This window comes from Scomber japonicus, chromosome 4 (assembly GCF_027409825.1).
Source record: "Scomber japonicus isolate fScoJap1 chromosome 4, fScoJap1.pri, whole genome shotgun sequence".
In the NCBI taxonomy this organism is placed as follows: Eukaryota; Metazoa; Chordata; class Actinopteri; order Scombriformes; family Scombridae; genus Scomber; species Scomber japonicus.
The window spans coordinates 22035973-22057116 of record NC_070581.1 but is presented as its reverse complement, the minus strand read 5'-3'; the positions used below and the strand labels follow the sequence as shown (position 1 = coordinate 22057116).

The 21144-nt window shown below is 39.8% G+C and overlaps 1 protein-coding gene across 9 annotated transcripts in view; it reads right to left on the bottom strand.

Annotated features, from left to right (window-relative positions):
• LOC128357209 (membrane-associated guanylate kinase, WW and PDZ domain-containing protein 1-like) overlaps positions 1-21144 on the bottom strand; it is a 90505-nt gene that overhangs the window by 25018 nt on the left and 44343 nt on the right. For 4 of the 9 annotated variants that reach the window (XM_053317480.1, XM_053317482.1, XM_053317486.1 and 1 more), the window contains 11 exons: positions 11873-11992; positions 10042-10230; positions 8632-8854; positions 8274-8321; positions 7915-7997; positions 7297-7335; positions 2808-2865; positions 2469-2578; positions 1684-1806; positions 1050-1235; positions 68-679 (listed from right to left, as the gene is read on the bottom strand). In XM_053317480.1, coding sequence (XP_053173455.1) covers positions 68-679; positions 1050-1235; positions 1684-1806; positions 2469-2578; positions 2808-2865; positions 7297-7335; positions 7915-7997; positions 8274-8321; positions 8632-8854; positions 10042-10230; positions 11873-11992 — 1791 coding nt within the window. The remainder of the gene's footprint in view (positions 1-67; positions 680-1049; positions 1236-1683; positions 1807-2468; positions 2579-2807; positions 2866-7296; positions 7336-7914; positions 7998-8273; positions 8322-8631; positions 8855-10041; positions 10231-11872; positions 11993-21144) is intronic. The other 5 variants (XM_053317484.1, XM_053317488.1, XM_053317490.1 and 2 more) reach the window with 3 other exon arrangements.

Below are 21144 nucleotides of genomic sequence, written 5' to 3'. Positions count from 1 at the left end.
ACCTCAGTGTCTGTATCTGTTTATCCACCCCTGAAGACATCATCCAACATCAAGATATAGTACATACCTCTTTGCACCAGCATGGTGACCTCACTGCCTCGGGGACATTTGCTTAGCAGGTCCACCACCTGGTTGTGGCTCATGTTTTGGACATTTCTCTTGTTGACCTCCATCAGAATGTCCCCCTCCTTTAGCCCACGGCAGCGTGGATAGTCCACTATCTGCTTGACCCTCTGCCCGCCTCCCGTCAGGCTGTCAGCAATGGTGAAGCCGAATCCTTTGTCTCCCTTCTCCATGTGAATGGTGATCAGCTCTGGCTGGGTGGCTATGGATGAGGCCAGGGTGACCACATCGCTGGAGTAGCCATGTGAGCCATTGGATGCCACCTCAGCTGAGGGGCTGTGCGCCCGCGGCTCCCTCATGCCGTTAACGGATCCAGCCTGGTTGGAAGGTGAGTCAAACGTTTCCTGTCCGTTGACAATGATAGGTTCCTTGTCCAAGATGGCCACTGAGGTCACCAGGCTGGTGTTGGGGTCATCAGGGTCAAAGGGCAGTGGGTAGCCACGGCATAAGGCCAAGTCCACCATGGAACCAATGGGGATGGATTGGAAGATCTTCACCACCTGAGCGTGGGTGTAGCCCAGCACGATGGTGTCATTGACACTGACTATCACATCACCTGCACCAAGGAAAAGTTACTGTTAATGATGCAGTCATTTATATAATTAACAGTTATTTAACACCATTTAAAGTGTAAATATGAAGTCAAATTCATGTCAATCTGTTGGTTATGTTTGGCATTAATCCACACGTGTGTGATGGGGAAATTTCAATTTCAATTTCATAAATGAAGAACACTTCAGTGCTTGTGACAGTAATCAACTTGATCAGGTGGTACCCTGACTCTCATTCAGTGCATGCTGGGATACACTCTAGCCACCCTCAACAGTATAAGAAATATAGAAAATGGATGGATGTGGTGGAGGAACACTTCAGTGTGTTGCTGAATGAAAACAGTGCCCTCTGTGGATGGTGGCTGTGTACTGCACCTGTCTCCATCTTGCCATCCACTGCCGCAGGCCCGTCCAGCACCAGACTCTTGATCTGTAGAAACTCATCTGGCTCGTCCCCTCCGACCACGGTGAAGCCAAAGCCTCGACGACTCTTCTTCAGCTTGGTGTTGATGAAGATTCCTTTCAGCTCTGCTGGGTTTCTTGTGAAGAAAGGCTTCCCTCCTGCAGAGCAATGGAAAACAAATCTAATTCTGTAACATTCCTGAATTAATGTTTTGTAGATATGGTGGTTAGTCTTTGAAGCCTGCAGTCTTTTGTGTGTAAAAATGTGAACGCTGAAAGAGAGGATTAGGACTTGGTCTCAACACCATTTCAAAAGTTAATTGATTTGCCTGTATTTTGAAAGGTGTTATTTGCTGATGACAAAACATTTCCTATTGACAAAAAATGCTGTAACAAATCAAATCAGGAAAGAAAGTCTGCCTAGAAAATGTGAAAAAAAAATTCTAATGCAGATGTAGTAAACATAAACATTTTTTTAATTGCTTCAGTTGTTTTCCTGTTTTCATCTGGACAATGTGGCATTGTGTCTCTGTCACAAGCACATACTAGAAATAATCAAGCAGCACTAATGAGGCATATACAGGATCTATTAAGCTTAAAGATTTACGTTTGGCTCCTGCAGGGCCAGGAGGTAGAGATGGTGGGACCTGAGGGTCTCTGTAGGTCTCCAGGTGGTTTGGAGCATAGTTTGCTAGTGGAGCGGCTGCTGAGGAGTGCTCCTCTATCCATTCTGTGCAGACAAATCACACACACATACATTAATCCACACACACACACTCAACACAAAACTGTATGTTCATGCCACACATATGCACACATATAAACACTTGACAGCAACACATGTACAAACACGCAGAGCTTAAAGGACATACTTGCCATCTGATTCATTTTTATGCGTTGGTTATAATTAGCTTCTCATTAACATCAGCTTTGTTGAGCCAAAAATACTTTTGCAATTCTTGTAATGCAAAACAACAATTCATCTCAGTTATGATAATGTAGCAAAAATAATATTTGTAAAATGATAAAATGAACATTTCTGACAACACAGGCTCTCCTTTTCATGGTAAAGCAAATTTAATGGGCAAATATAAAATGATATACAGCATATATGGTTTTAAATAATGTAAATTAAAACCTAAACACCAAAAGACAACACCAAGCCTTGGGCCAGCTCTATTTTAGTAAAACTTAGTACAAGAAACATTTCTGTTAAGCAAATAATTTTTTTCCGCCATGTCTTGACATGATTTGACAGATTTGAAGTCAAGTCACAGCAGGGAAAATTAGTCTGGCCCAAACCCTGGAGAGCACTGGACGAACTAGAAGGACATGACACTCACAGACATGAAGAAAGAAAGAAATGGTGCCGTGCCAGGGCAGGAAACGAACCTCGAATATACCGCTCACCTTCTGGAGGCTGCGGCTGCTGCTGCTCCAGGATTTTCCGACGCCGCGCCTCCACCACTGGGTTCTCATACTGGGTCTTTCTGTTTATATGACTGAGACAGACAGAGGGAGACCAGGAGAGAAAGAACAAGATAATAGTGGTAAAGAGCGATTAGAGTCGACAGAGCTACAGTGTACTGAAGCTCATCAAGTGCGCTCTTCTCAACTTGAAAGTTCAGCCTTTGCAGTCAGGCAGCTACATGTGGCCTAAAGGTGGAAAGGCTGAACTGAAGGAGTAAAATGTTTTTTTTTACTGTGTTGCCAATAATGTGATTAACTTACTCTACATAGTACACTCCATACACTGGGTCGTCTATCCTCTCCCATCCTGGAGGCAGCTCTGAAATACAGAAGGCACCCGACGTTACACACTGAATAAACTCAGTCATTAACAAACCCGTGTGAGTCAGTGTGATTGGATTTACTCTTAAAACATTCAGTGTAGCAATCATATTCATTATAACTACAGTTACAGTAGATACAGTATGCTGAATTGGACTGGAGGATATTTTCTCGACAATTAGATCTATTGCATCCAGAGCTGCAATGATGGTTCTTCAGGGCATGCTCTCTTTATGGCAGTGATCAAAACCTCAAATGCTGAATTCTCCCATAAATGCTAACATGGGATCAAATCCTGTGTTAAAAAAACATAGCCAACTACTTAGAACCCAGGTTTTACTGCAACATGGCAATTGGGGACACACTTTTTTTTATTGTATTTTTTTAAGATCCTCCCCAGAGGATTAAGCAATATAAATATATTCTGCTTGGAACAATAATGTGTGATATAGTTTCTTTCACAAAAAAGTAAAACTACTGCTTTGAAATCCTTTAAATGACATCTACTCCTTTTCCTTCATTACATTTTTATTTTTGCTTTTATTTATTCTATAAATTTATAATTCTATTGATTTTATTAAGTGCAATACCCTCCTACTATTTAATCTTTTTTTTAGCTGTGTGTGTCTTGTTTTTATCTGGTTGTTGTTTTATTGTCTGAAAATGGAGTAGCACTGATAATCTCATTATATGTTAAATATAATTACAATAAAGCTTTCTATACAAATTCCAGATCTATGAATATGCAAATATGTTCATGGTGGCAGCAGTGCAGTGGCTTCTCTGGCTCCCGGTTATAGTGTCAAGAGTGTCAGGGACTTAATTTAAGTGTGCAGATAAGACAGATACAGACCAACTGAACTTCTGACCATTATCAACAACTTGAGGACACAATGCCCTGTGGCAGTGGACTGGCTTAGCAGACTACAACATCTCAGAGACAAGAGGAAGTGGTGTGCAGAGAAGAAGAGGCATTAGTGGGCCGGTCTGTTAGCTAGCTAAATGCTAATGCAACCAGGCCAACAATTCCATCTCTCTTCCTGGTCAACATTTGCCCATTAGATAAGAAAATGGATCTGATCTGATGGAGGCTGAGCATTCATCAAGGAGAAAGTGTCAGCTAACTGAAACTTGGCTAAACATCAATATGCTGGACTCGGCTTTTCAACTCGACAGAATGTTACTATTCTTACAGATCAGAATCAGCGGTCAGGGAAAACCTGAGGAGGTAGACCCTGTTATTTTGTTTTATATACGATTGGTTACTTTTGAGATTTGTGACATAGGAAATCCTGCCTGACTGAATCCGCATTTTTAAGACTGAGACTGTACTTGGTACACTGCAGTTTCAAAGCGAAAATGTTCAGCCGTGGCACTGACTTCTTATTTCACCCATGATATTGTCTTGTAGCATATGAAAAACACCACATGGTCATGTTAACAAGGTTAAACATGTGATTTTCATTGGAGGGAGGGGCCTTTAAGATCAAGCTGTGGTTTCTGTTTTCTGAGGACCCTTGACACTGTTCTACTCATGCTATCAAATTTCAGTTTTATTACATTAATGCAAGTACAACATTTCAAGCCTAAACTGGCTCTTGATCAAATACAGAGGACTCTTGTTGTGCCAGTATCACACATGCTTTAAGAATATTTACAAATCTATTCAAACATGCATAACTGCCAGTAAGTGTTATGGCAGTTATTTAGTCTAAAACATCTCACAGTAATGCAGCAAAGACACCAAACAGCTCAAAACAAGTCTACATCAAAATGTGGACCTAGCAATGAAATCAAATAAAAAAACAGCTAATATCTGTATTTGTCATACTGTAAATCTATAACTAAATATTACTACATTATGCTTCACTTGACATTACCTCATTCTGTGAACACACCCATACACATACACCACTATACACACTTGATCCGTGGACAGATGAAGCCTATTAAGCTGACACATTCCCGTTAAGATGTGTCCATCTCAGTTCTCCTTCTCACTGTATTTGATTTCAGACAAAGACATTACCTCCTCGTGTTTCTGTGGGCTTCTACAAAGTCCAGTAAACACTTCTATAAGAGACTGGATATCACAATCAATAGTCATGGACTGTCTGCATCCGGGCAACCAGCAATAATAAAGGCTCAGAGCCAGACATTCAAGGCCTTGTTAGAGACAGAGATCTTACTCTATCACTGGGATGTTTGTGCTACCTGCAAAACAAATGACAGCCAGCAGCTGAACCATTTGCCAGTCTGTGAAGCAACTCCAAATACATACATCAACCCGTGTCCTCTGCGTAACATATTCTATATGTATTGTGTACATGTGAGACAAGTGAGTCGTACCTTTCACGCTATGAAGTATTGCATAACATTTGTATACAGATGTAAGATCAACAAAACTACACCGCATACAGTATCTCTTTCAGGAATACATGAGGGATGAATGCTGCGAGGCTCCATTAAAGCCTGACATTCTCCATGGACAGATTTGCAGAGCCAGAAATGTAATAAAACAAACTGCCAGAAACATCAAAGTCATTCTTGAATGAACACAGACATAAGTTGTGATGGTCAAGTTTATAACAGATGGATTTATTTACCATCTCTGTTGTGCGTGAATGTGGTTAAAATTCTTTCACTTTCGTGTTAAATAAATACAGTTTTGTTTGCATGCAGCACTTCTCAACAAAATACAGTGTCCTGATGCCTGAAAACATGTTGAATGCATTGCTGACTTAAATACTTATTACTTTATGATTAGCTTGTCATCATCTTCTCCTCTTTTTTAGCCATATTGCTAACATAGGACATCACTGCCAACTGCCAACTCTCTGCAGCTGGCAGGAACATCAATCACGTCACTCCCTCGCAGAGCACCAGCTGGTACAGCACAAAATACAATGATAACTCTGCTATGAGTGGCTCTACAGCGCCATTCATGGTAAAAAAAAAAAAACTTTCACCACCACAACCTGCTGACACAATGCAGCAGCTTGCATTTCAAATGGTGTGAAGAGAAGAAATCATGTTTTCATACTTATCACAACAATGAATCCATAAACTTCTGATCAAAGAGATTAAACATTTGAATGAGTTTTACCAAAATCATGGGGCTTTCCTCAGTGTGGTCATTCAATTTATTGATTTCCCTTTCAAATTTTGCATTACTTTCCCTAAAACCCTGCCCTCACACTCAGATAGTTCTTGCTTGTGCTTCAATTTGTTCTGCTTCTGCTCAAACTGTATGCTCGCTTTCAGAGATATTGTTGCCAAAATCCCTAAAGAAATAGAGTGGTGTAGTTTTGACCAATGAAAAGATCCCTGCCTCCATGTATGTGCATTCACTTTACTTCTTTATTAAACGTGCTTCACTTGCTTTCGTGTAGACTTTTTTGTAGGACGCAGATCAGCTGTTTGGATCAGAGAGTGCTGTTGTAGTGTAATACGTAAAATGCGTAAGAATATGCAAGTTCTACCATTGAGAGGTTAGTAAAAGTTACGAAGGGTTTTGGTTTGTACATTTGATATGAGCAGAGTATCATCAAGTCTGCTTTCAAACTTTGCTTTTATGTCAGGTGGGATGTTGATTGGATCATTTCAGATCATATAGCATATTACGTTGTTATTCTGGACAGAATGCACACTTTATACATACTTTGTTCGTAATGACATATTTTGACATTGGAAAGCACATCTGGTGGCAAGGTAACGTCCCTGACACCGGCACAATTTTTGGATCTATATTTGAACGGTAACAGGATATCTTGATGGACAGACAACGGCCATTCAGGTCCCAATATAGATACAGCCAAGCATATCAATGGATGTATTCTCATGCTATAAATTTTAACCAACTGAATTTGAAGGAAGTAATAGCGCCATTAAAATCAAACGTATATATATTTGAGGTCCTTGACTTTAGTTGTCCATGTTGGCCTGCAATCAGCCAGACTCCCACTCCTGAGTCATGATGGTAACATTGTTTTCCCTCCAGGAAACCGATGGGAAGCCACTATTATATGTATATCATTTTTTACATTATACTTTAGTAAAAGAAAACGTTGCTAGTGTATACACTAACTGTATTTTTATCCCAAAGGTTGTAAAGAAAGCAAGGGAATTCCATAAAGCCCAGGAGAGCCAGTGTGGATGGACCTGGTTAAAGAGTAACCGCTCTTAGAGAATGCTCTAAGTAGTAAAGAGAACACATTTGCAATGCAGTAGAAGCAGAGCAAATCTAAGCATGAGCAGGAGCTATTTGAGTGCGAGGGAAGGGCTTGAGAGAAATCATTACAAAATATGAATGTGAAATCAATAAATCATGTCCTCAAATTGAAAGACTGCGCTATTGAATAAAGATAGAAAAAAAACCTCTAATCCTCAGTATAACCTCAGTGTCAAATGCAAAACTCCAAAATCTTACCTAGATCGGTCTCCAGGTCCTCTGTATGTATCCCTTCTTCTCCAAGGTAAAAGCAGGACGGAACAAAAAAAACAGAATGAAGAAAAGAAAAGAGATGGATAGTAGGAGAGGAAGAAGTGGGTAGGGGATGGAGGAATCAAGAGCAAATAAAGAATGAAGTGACAGTCCAGAGAGAAGCAAATAGGGAAACAGAAACCCCTTAGAAACTCATAACAACAGCATGTAACAACATCTTGAGGTATCTAGAGGTGAGGTGTGCTACTTTCAATTTCACCACTTGATGGTGCAATTTTGCAATCTGTGTTTTGAATTCTGAACCAGTCAACTATCTTTAGTCATTTCTTTTGGCATTTCTTCTGTATTTGGGGCTTATTTGTCATCTCTGTATCTGATAACATTTACAATTAATACATTTTGTATTAAAATCCAAATCAAAACTCAGTTAAAACATGTTTTGTAAATATGCAACAGAAGAATTAAGAATTTCATAATGTCATCAGTAGGAACATAAGAAGAGCCCAATGTATGAGACCTCAAGCATCACCCACTGATTCCTAAACCACTACACATAAGTGTGAATGTACACTTTTGTTGTGTAAACGATCTATAGCAGCTTACCATCGTCTTCACACTCTTCCAGAGGCCTCGAGGCTTTGTCTCTACACCGAGGATCCAGCCATGATGTAGTCTTTGTGTTGTGGCTGAGAGGAAACAAACAAGACAACAGCATAATTCAACACAGGCCGTCAAACCAACATATAAAAGCACGGAGGGGGGGCGGGGGCTTGAATGCATCAATAAGAATTGGAAAGTAAACCGTGTCAGCAAGTTTACAGAGGACAGAAGGCATCTGCTGCAGGGAGAAATGAGAATAACAGAGCAGGCAGGCAAAATATCAACAATAAGCCACCTGATTTTTCCCTCTATTGTTAAAACAAGAACAAACAGTAAATCAGTGATTGGAAAAATGAACATACAAGCTCTGAAAATACACAGCCATGTCCTGGTGGTGTGCCTTTGCTGTGCTGCAGAGAGGACAGAGAGGTGGAGGTAGTCAGGTGATCAGGATGTGATCTCCTTTAGAGATCGGGACATGCAGGGATTAACAGGAAAGCAGTGGCACCCAGGGGGCTGGGCAGGTTGGCTGGGGAGGCCTAAAAACCAAATAATGGGGGAAGACAAGCCACTGGACGAACAAGAGGGATAATAGTGCAGATAAAATACAGAAAACATCAACTATAGTGTGAGCTCGGGTGAAAAAATGCTCATTCAGGCAGTGCTAAGAGTGAATTCAGCAGGGCAAACTGTGAAGTGTTGCATGCTGTCGATACATACTCTATGAAGTAAAGTTCTCCATTCTCGGTGTAGGCCATCTCCCAGTTTTCAGGCAGCGGCCCCAGCGGGTCTTCTGGAGAGACCTGTGGTTCTGCCAGGGTCTGCTGCCCACTTTCTGAGGTGGAGGTGGCCGCATTGTTCAGACCACAGGATGGAGCATTGTCACGTGCGGGGTACGGCCGGAGGATGCCGCCGCGGCTCTCATCCTGTTCGTTAGGGTTACCTGTGCACAACAAAGGAGAGGGGAAGAGACTACGCACTAAGGATCCTGGGTAACACAACGAGCACAACACAGAACGACAATAAAAAAAAGAACAAAAACACAGTTTATGTCTCTTTCATGCAAGAACAGAATATGAAATAAGCAGACATGCACTTTAGCAAATATCATGCATCTTTAACTACATCAAACTCTCAGCCCTCCCCTTCTTCCTATCCTTTAGCTCCAGTCTATTTGTAGTGTACTGAAAGGGCCCCAAGAATATGTTAATTCTTTCAACAGTCTTTCTCAAACTCGTTTTGCCCCCCGCCCCGTTTTACCTCTCCACCCCTTTAAGCTTCTTTCTCCTAAAGCTAGCTAACCCAACCCCCCATTCCCACTCGCTCTCCAGTTCTGGCCCAGTATTCTCCACCACTTCCGTGGGCCTTTCAGGGTTGATCGAATGCTAATTCAACACTCTGGCGGCCTGGCAGGGGGACACAGAGAGGGCATAGATGCACAGTATCATGAGAGGGGGAGAGAGGGAAAAAAAACACCATCTCTTCCAACTCACAAAAACAGGACAGAGTTCGCAGGAGAGAAGGAAAGATGGAAAACACTGACACTTTGGCATAAAAGTTGTGAATTATGTGTATTATAATAGAATATTATGGGATGGGATATGTACATCCAGATGGCAATTTGATTAAAATGTGTTGAAAATTAAAAATAAAAGCCCTCAGGCAGACACATTACTACTTGATGAATGTACTGTAGGGATTTTAACAAGTAAAAGTAAGAAAAATTAAAAGGTGCAGATAGGAAAAATTGTGAGAAAAACGTGAGAGAAAATGATGAATTTTGAAAATGTAGCCTATAATCAATTGTTCACCATTATACCCCTCCTCACAGGCAGATGGCAGTGTTTGGAGACTCACAGAAAGGGAATCAGCATCACAAAGACATGATGTAACCACCAGACACCCAGCACCGATGAACAGAGGGAAGGATCATGAACATGCAAACATTATCTTGGTCCTTCTGTACTCCAGATCTTGAGCACACACATGTATACAGAGACACTCCGAAACAAACATCCACTCGAGAACAAACAGATGGAGAACACCACACATGTACAGACAAAGAAATCTGTAGATGCAGAAACTTCAACAAACAGAAGAGAGGCCGGAGAGTTCTAGCGACGTCCTCACCTGTAAAACTGTTGTTCATTTCCGAGGCCTGGTCGTCATCGTCGTCGTCAGCAGGCACTACTCTGGCGTTTTGCATGTCATTGTAGGACTTTGTGCGCTTTGGGGTGGACTGCTGGGAGCCTGCATCACTGAGAATCACTGTCCCAATGATGGGCTGCCTTGGCGGCTTGGGGGTCCCATAATAGTTACCTAGGCAACAAGAAGGACATTAGCATGCTTGAGAGAGACACAGAAGGAGGGAGAAGGAGAAACCGAGACAGAAAGAGGAGGCCGGGGATAAAAACAGGCAGAGTGGGGGACAGAGATAGCAGGCAAAGGATCTATGAAACCTCCTAATCCTATGCTGAGAGAAAAAGCCATAAAGCTGGATCACAATGTAACCACAAATCTTGGAAATAAGCAGCTGGTGAGAAAGCAGAATGGTTCTAGTTTGTGTTATAGGCTGCACTGTGAATTGTCTGGCAAAAACAATGGACCAGCTCACAACACCTGGCTTGTTTTAGCAGCTTTTTCTGACTGAAATCACTAGTCAGTGATACATTTTGGCAAACCAACATGTTACGTATGTAATGACAAGGTTAAAGAATAGTTTAATATTTCAGAAAACACACTTATTTGCTTTATTGTTGAGAGTTGGATGGTTAGATCAATACAACTCTAATGTATGTACATTAATATAAAGCTTAATCAATTGGTTAACTTAGATGTGACTATTTCTTGACTGAATACAGTAGCATACTACAGGCTTTCTTGCTGAGACATAAATGAGAAGATCTATCTAATGTTGATACAAATTAAGTTAGGTCAGTTTAACATTAGGACTGGAAGCAGCTAGTATTTCCAAAAACAAACAACATATAATGTGTTAATCAGTAGCCAACTCGACAAATGAAAAACCCCTGGCTTCAAAACGGGAGTATGCAAACAAAACGAGTTATGTCAGGGTGGCTACATCCATCTTTTAAAAAAAAACATTCTATGGTTTCAAGTCTTTATGCAAAGCTAGTATGAGAGTTGTATCAATCTTATATCACCAAGAAAGCGAATATGCATATTTCCCAAAATATCAAATCATTCATTTTACAGTTTGACTTTGACGTTGATGTTGCTGCACGTAATCTCCTGTCACCTACTATCAAATAAAAAAGGCACAATTCTCCATCATAATGTTTTGAGGTAAATTACAGGGAGTTAGATATATCATGAAATATTTAATCTTATGTCCATAAAAATCCAGGTTTAGTTATGAATCAGTAATCCAGGCTTCCTCCACTTATCTGGATGGCCACTGACTCCTGTGGACAGGTATTTGACATTGTCTGCATGAAAAAGAGAAACGTGCCAACACAGAGCAGAGCCGGTGCCAAGCAGATTAATGTCGTAACATTCTCTCCTACCCCAATGAACATGAGCACACACACACACACACACACACACACACACACACACACACACACACACACACACACACACACACACACACACACTAGACTTAGCCTCATAAACAAACACACAATGCACACACACAAATGTGCGTGCATGTTTACACACACAGGTTTCTGTCAGAATGAGACTTAGCGCTGTACAACACTGTCCTAATCAGAGTGAGAGGGGCAGATGTGGAGTGACCTGCTGTCTCCTGGATGCATCAACTCCCATCATGCACAGTCTAATCTGAATCAACTGAGTGCACAGTGTTACAGCCCGCCTGCATGTAGGGAAAAATAAATGTTGATCGCTGCTATGCTCACTGTATCTGTGGTGAATCAGGACACCTGCGCTCTCATCAGTCACAGAGAGTGTCAGTTATTGTCATGATTATGATCCTCACCGTCATACGTTCCTATTTCCAGTAGTGTGCCACTCTCCTCAAGTTCAAGGAAATCCTCCACAGACAGAAAGTTATAATCCACCCCTGGGACCTCTCCTTCTCGTGGGGGGCGGGTGGTACCTAAGGACATGAAAAAAACACAAAGTTTAGGTGGCTGCCAATAACCATCTAAAATTCAAGCCATGTGCTTACAGTTGAGTGAAGGTGAAATGTGATTTTCCTCCTGGGAACACAGCAGGAAACACTTCATGTTCAATATGCTCCTCTCACAACTACCACACTGATAGCCTATCATTAGGAGTTAAAATGCATCCCAAGATTCAGTCAGATTTTTGAGGTGATGACCAGTCATAGGGTATACTTTCCAAAGCAGGAAATTACAGAAATTGGAAGTCAAGAGGGTGTGATTATAATTCAGCACAGTGATTGGAAGCACGATGGCTGAAGAGTGGCTGCAAATATTACGTCAGGAAATTAAATTGAGGCTCGTCTCTCGAGCTATCGCACAGCCTCATGGGAAGTCGGGGAAAAAAAGGTCACCCAAAGCAGTACATGAGTCCTGATACTGTTATCAGTCCATTCATTTCTTCTTAAAGAGTCTGTAATCGAAAAATGCACAGACATAATACCATGAAAGCCAACATACTTTAACTGTTATTGACTGTTATAATGTAGGTGCATTGTTCCTGTTACGATGGCACTGCTAAACAGCAACACTTACTGCATTCTTTGCTGTTGTTAGGTTTGACTGAACCACAATAAAGGCTTTTCACTCTGAGACAATATAAATCAGGATGGATTTCTTTTGTGTTGTGAAATCAGAGAAAACATGACTCAAATGCAGGATACTTGACGTCATTCTGACTGAATTGCTGATTACAAATCTGATTAGATTCCCAATTATTCTGTGGTTTCAAATTCTGTTAAAAGGTGAAACCAATATTAAACGTTTCCCCCACTTGCCTTACTGCCCTGAGTCTGAACCTCTACTGGAGTTCATGATTAGTGGTCTGTGGTGCTTTTACTTTGTAGTAGGAACACTTTGTAAGAGGAAGCTGACACCAGACAATGGAGACAGTGGCTATTGTGTCTCTGTCTTTACAAAAAGGAGATGTAATGATGAGAGGCCAGATGGTTGACGGAAGTTGTAACCCATCTGTGATCAGGACAGAAGTGTATACATGCATATACAGACATAAATACATTGTACCCTCACACCCATCTCTGTGAACCACTGTAGATGAGACACAATGCCTCTCAGCGATGGTAAACAGATGTAACTTCCTACTTCCTATATAAGAGCTATTTTCAAAAATACCTTACCCTTTTTTTCAAAGCAGGTAAGAGCAAAAAGCTTACAGTTACCTTTAACCACTTAACATTATCACTTAGTTTTAATCAAGACCGGTGAGAAAGCTCATGTTTGAGACAAGGCTGTCTTTTGTTCAAGTGTTTACTTGAGCCTCTCCAATATAAAAGCTCACACTCCATCCCTCAGGGTATATCCAGCCCACAAACACCTGATAATGAGCCAGTCTTTAGAGCACACTGCTCAGTCCTGCACCTGCACTGCGAAAGAAAGAGTGATGCTCTTTATCACTTTTCTTCCTGCCATTAAAAAAAAGATACTCAAGATGAATTGATAAAAGAAGAGACAATTTAGTTAACGGCTCTCAGAGTGTAAGTGACAAAACAGATCCCTGACATGAAACTAAAACACAAGATAAATCATCTAACTGACCATTTATATCAGCGCCACACGGGCACAGCACTGCTTTGTATTCACCTCAGTGGATCACAATGAGATGAAAGTGAAGTTGTCTGGGAGTTTGACTCATAGGACTGGGTGGTCTCACGGTGGGAGATGTTTCTGAGGCTCAGTGTGCTCTAATGACGCTGTCTGCTATGCAGGGAGTGGAGCTGTTATTCCAGGCTATTCCCCACAGTGGAGCGCACTGACAGGATGACTAATTCTGGTGTGCCTATAATACAGATTATTGAAGACTGAACACTGCCTCGATATAACATACCTTTGAGCTTCTGCTATGTGTTACGTCGCCACATGAACTCAATTGTATCTAAACATTCTTAACTTATCTAATCTTTATTTGATGCTTGATAAGGTGCCATGTCCATTTTTTTTTTTACAGTTAGAGAACAACTCTGCAGTGGTTTGATGATTCAACTTGCTCATGAAACTAAGCTGAGCTTTGGTTATATAACACAGAAGAAGACTACAAATAGAAGTGCAGGTTTCTTCTGTGTAAAATCTTTAAAATTCCAATCCAGTATGTCCTGTATATTGTTGCTTTGGGAGCAACAATTCATTATCAATGAACTGTAACCAGACTGTGACATTTTTAATGAAGTCAAATCTTGTACACTCAACCAATGTAATAGTTTGCTGAGAGGCTGAGTTACAGTATGTCCAGCTGGAGAGCCACTGGTGCAACAAATGCAGTTCCTCAATCAAAGCAAATTATACACTAGCCTTAAAAACCCATTTAGTCTTGAAATAAAAACTGTATAATTGCTAGATGATCTTAATCTACATTAGACTTGTAAAACAGCATCCTGTGGTAGGCAGAAACACTGAATTATCTTCTTCTGTCACTTGACTCAAGTGTTGAAACCTAACCTCTTAAAAAACAACGTTAACAGCAACATTTTTCCTTCTAAAGCTTAAAAAACTGAAAATCCATGTTTCAACTATTGTTCATCATGTAGTATATAGATATCTTAGTAGCTTAAAGTTGAAGTACTTAAAAGCTGGGCAGCAAAGTCACTGACAGCCAGCTGTGTATTATGAACTAACAGGCAGAAGATGTCAAGGAGATGACAGTTATGGGTTCAACTCAATGCCCTGGTAAGATCTGTGAGGCCATACTGTATGAAAACTTATAACTTATAGATACACAAATTAGCTTGACATGACAACCACATGGTAATACATATTGTACTATTACTTACTGGGGTTACAACTAACAAATGCCTGAGTTGATGCCTTACAATGTCTTGCTTGGTCTGACTGACTCTAACTCTAAGAGCTAAGACTAAGAAAAGCAACAAATCCTCACAAATGAGAAAATGAAACTAGAGAATGTTAGGAATTTTTGCTTGTATGAATAACTTTCACTCATTATTCACCAAAATAGTCACTTTATGCGGATCCTAGTTTTTATTGTTGCAAGAGAACCAGTGATGTGTTTTTTAAAAAAAGGCCATTTTGTCTGAATCATTAACTACACTGTCAAGGTTGGCAGATAATTCCTGTTCAATACGCAGCAGCTCAGAGCTGAGCAGAGAGAGTCTGAATGCTCTCAGTGTGTGACAGAAACAGCGAGGTCAGGCTCATCTCCGTACTATCACTGTGGATTGTCTCTATTTTCTCTGGCCAGAGAAACAATGACTGGGCCATACTCAGCCCTGACCCCAGCTCTGATGAACTAACACTGACAGTCATCAATGGGCTCATTCTTTCACTGTGAGAAACCAGCCAGTGCACAAATGAATGGAAAAATGTAACACAAGCACATTTTGAAACATCTTTGGTTTTGAAATATCACCAAACACAGCAGAAAGTAATCTTTGTTCAAAAGACAAGTTGGGCTCTTATTCATCCAGACAGCATATGAGACTGTACAAAAATGTTAGGGTATTCATTTTTCTCTTGAACTTGGTGGAAAAATCCTGATAGAGATTTCATAAAAGTTGGGTATACAAGATGGCCATAATATCAGTAACTCCTGTAAAATAAATGTAATTCATATAAAGCCAACAAAACAAACTATTGCTCAGAAATAACTTAAGAGCTAAAGCTATATCTGTAAACATTATAAGCTTGATTGCAAGTCTGTTGCATTAGATTACACTATATATGTCCACTCTCTGCATTTCTAATTCTGTGGTTTTCCCAGTGTTACACATGTCAGAGAACAACATTAAAAGCTCTGTTAAGCCAACATCATATATTTCTAAAAATAATTACAATCACAACTGAGAGATCTTTTGGCTGACTGAACTGTGATGTTTCTTTGAACTTTGGTGAAATTAACATCTCTGCTGTCAACTTTGTGTTGCTTTTGGAAAAAAATCAAATATGACAGGCCCGGCCCTTCTTCTGCAGGCTTCAAACATAGTCATGAAAAGACATTTTTGCACACTAGGGTTCAAGTTCAATGGTGTCAGTGACTGATCACTAAAGGAAAGGAGACAAATTCATCACTGATTTAAAAAGAAGTCCTCCAAATTAACTGACAAAATACATTTGTCTGTTCCATTAATGAAAACACAGGATTTTTCTGATCTTAAGTCACTCATCAAAACTGATAATGCTATGGTTGAGGTTTGTTTCAGTTTAGGCACCAAAACGATTTGGTTATGGTTAGACAAACATTGTGGTTTGGGTTAATATTATCGCTAAGGGACCTATGACATCATGGCTACAGTAACAACCATGTGGTTAAGATTACATATCAAATGGGGTGTGCAGGTGGTCAAGTGGTTAGTGCACATGCCACATACGCAGCCGACCCTGGTTTGAATCCCAGTCGGAGGTCCTTTGCTGCATGTCAAATCATCTTCAAATCAAATAGCTTTCTCCAGTTGTAAACTCTGATGTTTGTTCAAGTCCAATATTTTGTAGGCTCTATTACACCACCACCCTACTTCATCCTGGGTGGGTATAGTCTCGCTCTTACTGACAGTATTTCAATCCAGCACTAATACTGGCTAAAATGTTCCAAACTGTAGTGCAGTAAAGAATGGTAATCATTTCGTGGCTTCTTCTTGGAGCACCAGTCCCCCAAGACTTTCATGCAAGAATGCAGTAGGACATCTTGTACATACTAACTGTACATGCACAACATCTTTACAAACTTTTATGTATTATTTATAGAAAGTTTAACACACTCAACAATCTGCTAATCTGCTTCATCTGAACTGTGTTTTTGTGGTTTGATCAGATTTGACTGATTATAGCATGAAACAAAAGCAAACAACCCCATTAAACTCACTTTATTTCATTTAAAATGTGTTGCTAAAATCTGATTGGTGCCTGGTAGTTTGTAGTATTACCTTTTTCCAACTGAGTCATTTCAAACCAGTGAGGAAATACTGAAATATTTCTTATGAAAACTGTGGCAGAGCCCAATGATCACAGTAAGAAGCTAATTGAAAAAAATCAAATGTCAACTACAACTGTCATATTATGTGCCACATACTGTGTGATATATGGTAAAATAGTGGCGATGTGGGAGGCTACATGATACGTTGGAGAATCTGTGTTTCCTCGGCTTGCTCCAGGAACCAGGCCACGAGACCTCAGCATCACCCCATGAGAACGACCACCTAGGGAGATGCCTAAAGCAGTGTGCAAGGAACTGGAAGCATAGCAAGTGAATTGACATCCAAGCTAGGTTAACCCCAGTCAACCGGCTCTCCTGTCAATCTTTCTAGCCAATGTCTGCTCCATTGACAACAAACTAGAGTACCCAAGATTTCTTCTAATCACGGAGAGAAATGACAAACTGCTGTGCCCTCACCTTCATAATACATGGCTGCACGACACTAACCCAGACTCCGCTATCCAGGTAGCTACATACGTTGCTTTTTTCACCACGGTAAGACAAAAAAAAAACTGTAGTTTCATTATTACAGATTTTGTTTGCTCAGACTTCACCTGGTGTTCTAGTGTATTGATATTCTTTTTAAAAAAAACATTTTCAGTGCTGCTGACAGCTGTACTGTAATTTGGGAGACATAAAGACAATTCATATAAATGACTAACATTTGCAATATTTTCCAATCTATTGTGTGTATCATGCATTAAGAACACTAACAATAGACAAAGCAAAAGTGTAGTGTAGAGTGATAGGCTCTTGCATGTTTTTATGACATTATAGTAACACAAACATACTAATCTTACCCAGGGTGTGGTTGCCCCATGGACTCACAGCTAAGAGGGTACGCATTTACTGCTGGTTCAAGCATTTGCCTTAAGTCCACCAAATTATCACAACAGTACTGCGTTTGGTAAAAAATGATGAAAACAGATTCTATCAAACTCTATCTATCTATAAACAAAACTATCAAGGAGAATATTTACTGTGCACAACTTCTCTGTTTAGCAGTAACAACATTTGCTGAGTAATTACTGACTATCAAGGTTTATGGATGTCTCACACCATTAAGAAAACAATAATTACTGAAGGATCAATAATCAGTGTTGATAGAACATACATATATTCTTATTTATTACAAAATAACAATGTTTGTATGCTTAATATGAAGATACTGCCAGGTGATGGTTAGCTTAGCTTAGTATACAATCTAGAAACAGGAGGATGTTGCTATAGTTACAGTTAGAAGGATGTCGCATCCTGCTGAACTAGCTACTTTTTAGGATGGAGGCTTACAAATGTGTTCTGTACCACAATAACTAGTATATAGGATACGATCAATGTGAATGAAAGAGGACAGTAAGCTGAAGTAGTCAATTAACTGTACCAGTTTGAACAACAAAGAGGCAACTCCAGGGCTTTTAATGGGCAAAATGAAAGCAACAGCTACACTGAGGGCTGCTTGAAAGAGAAATATTCAAAATGTAACTGCATGCTGTAACTAAGATGAACTGCTTCTTCTGTTACTACGCACAACCTAACAGGAAATGAATCAATTGTATCCTAACAGAACATAACACCAGCAGAGTAATTTCACCTGAGAATGTGTTCAACACTCTCAGGTGATTATTGCAATCTGAACAATGTGTCTTGTTGCCACCAGAGAAGAAAATTATCACCATAAATTACTTTTTCAAGGATATTTTGGCAGAGTTCACACACTGTGTTGAAAAGAATACACCTTGGTAGCAGCAGATGGATGAATGTGAGTTCTACTTATATGCAACAGCTTGCAACAAGTGTATTAGCCGAGACCCTTCTTCAAAAACAAGACTAATAGCCTGCAGCCTTGCTAGCAGCTATAGAAGGCTGCACAGGCACGGCGGTGCTTTGTGCTAAATGCTAAGGTCAGCATGATCTAACATGAACTAACATGATCACATTGACGACTGCTACCATGCTTAAGTTTAGCAGATAGAAAGTTTATCATGTTCACCATCTTGCCGACATTTGCTAATAGGCACTGAACACAAAGTGCAGGCTAAATTTTATTTTTTTCAAGTATTTGGCCATAAAACCATTTTAAATGATATATAGATATATAGCAAGAATGTACTAAATTTTGTGTAAAATAAGATCCAATTAACTGTCGAAAATTTAGATTAATATAGTCGTGTGATACTGTGTGTTTTGTAACGAGTCCAACCTGCATTAATGTTTGACTTATAGCTCACAAGTTGTCTTTAAAAAAAATAGGTTTTATGAATTTGCAACCTGATTCTATCATGTCTTTACAACAAAACAGTAAGTCACCACACTTTTATAGTTCATTTCTGCTGTACAGGGTTTGGCAATATGCCAATATATACCATGACTCGATAAAAAAAGTTGCCTACCATCAGACATCTGGTTGTATTAGCCTGCCTGAGGCAATGCTGCAAGACAGTTAAAATGCATCCATGATATATCTTTAAAAAGGAAAAAGCATTAACTAAAGCTGATTGAAGTTTTATTTACTTTTTATTGCGTAATGAATACATAGAATTCTTACTGTCTGCTCAGCTTAATTTATGAGCAAAGTGTGTCTCTTGATTTCTTGTTTGTATTTTTTTGTTCATGCTGTGCTTCAACATTAATACCTCTCCTTTCATCTTCATGTCACTACAAAAAAGTAAAAATGTTCTACTCCTGTCTTCCTGCTTAAATATTGTTAGATTAAGTGGTTGGACACATCAGTAGCCAATAAGAGTGATGAGACATCTGTAACAACATGGGTGTTCTGGAGGATTGGGGAACTAAACACACAACATCAAACTATTATCATTCCTTCTCTTAACAACTACATCCATTAGCTGCTCCAGTTTGTTCTCACAGAGGGAACAAGGGAGGTAGTGTGCAGGGGTGTAGTAACAGGGGGCATCTGCCAGAAGGTGGGACAATGGAGAGGAGAGAGATGGAGAGAAAGCGGAAAGACGACAACACGACACACAATTGAGAAGAAAAAAAAACAATTACCTAATGGGCACGTGAAATCCCTGGCTCAACAAACAGCTCACACTTTCTCCTTTATTCTCACCTCTCGCTGTCTAACAAACAACCATCACACCACCGAGAAGGCGAACCCACAAATACAGCACCTCCGGCTCGTTGTGCAGCACACTCTCTCTGCTCCTTCTCCTCACATCTCCACTTTCATCTTGTCTGGGAAACGTGTTATTGAGTGAGTAGCATCTCGCTCTCTTTCTCACAAGGATGAAGCTGAATGTGACCATGAATGCATGTCTGTATGTGTGTGTGAGAGAGAGAGGTATTGATCTAAGCACTGCTAAAAGGATAAAGGAGTCCAGGCAAGCCTGTCATCGCTTCTGTCACGTCATCAACATGGTCTCTATATGTCTGTCACTGTGCTGCTGCATAACCTGATGCTCTCCCTGTGCAATGCAGTGCTGAAACGAGTGATTGATTAATTAATTGATTTAGTTAGTTGGACAGTAAATTAATTGACAACCTTTTTGAGAACTGAGTGATAGTTTTTGATCCTTAAAGAAGTGAAATTGCCAAACATTTAAATTAGAGCTGCAACATCTAATTGATTAGTCAATCAACATGACAATTAAATAATCATTTGTCATTTTTCAATCAAAAATGTCAAAACATTTTCTGGTTCCAGCTTCTCTTACATGTAGTGATTTGCTGTTTTTCTAAATATCTTAAGGTTTTGGAATATTAGTCGGACAAGACAAGAACAAGATTCAAGATCAAATGATGATGAAATAATGAAGAGATTGATAACAAAAAAATATCTTACTTGCAGCCCTAAAACATGAAGTGTGTGAACACAATATGAACTGTACAACATAATGCAATTAAATTAAATAGCAATGGCAAATATAGAGGTCTTAATTTCACTCTGTGGCCTCAAAAACTTCAGATCAAATTTTATGTATTTTTTATATTGCAAGGTGTTTGTGTTATTGTACCTTTTTTATAGAAAGTGGAGGGGAAAAAGAGCTATTTCATGAGTCAAACCTATAACATATAAGTAGGGTTACATGTCAGCTTACTTTTCATTCTCATTGTATCTTCTGCTTGATTTAGCTATATAGCTCTGAATATGGAGCAGAATAATGAAGAAAGAAGAAAGAAAAACAC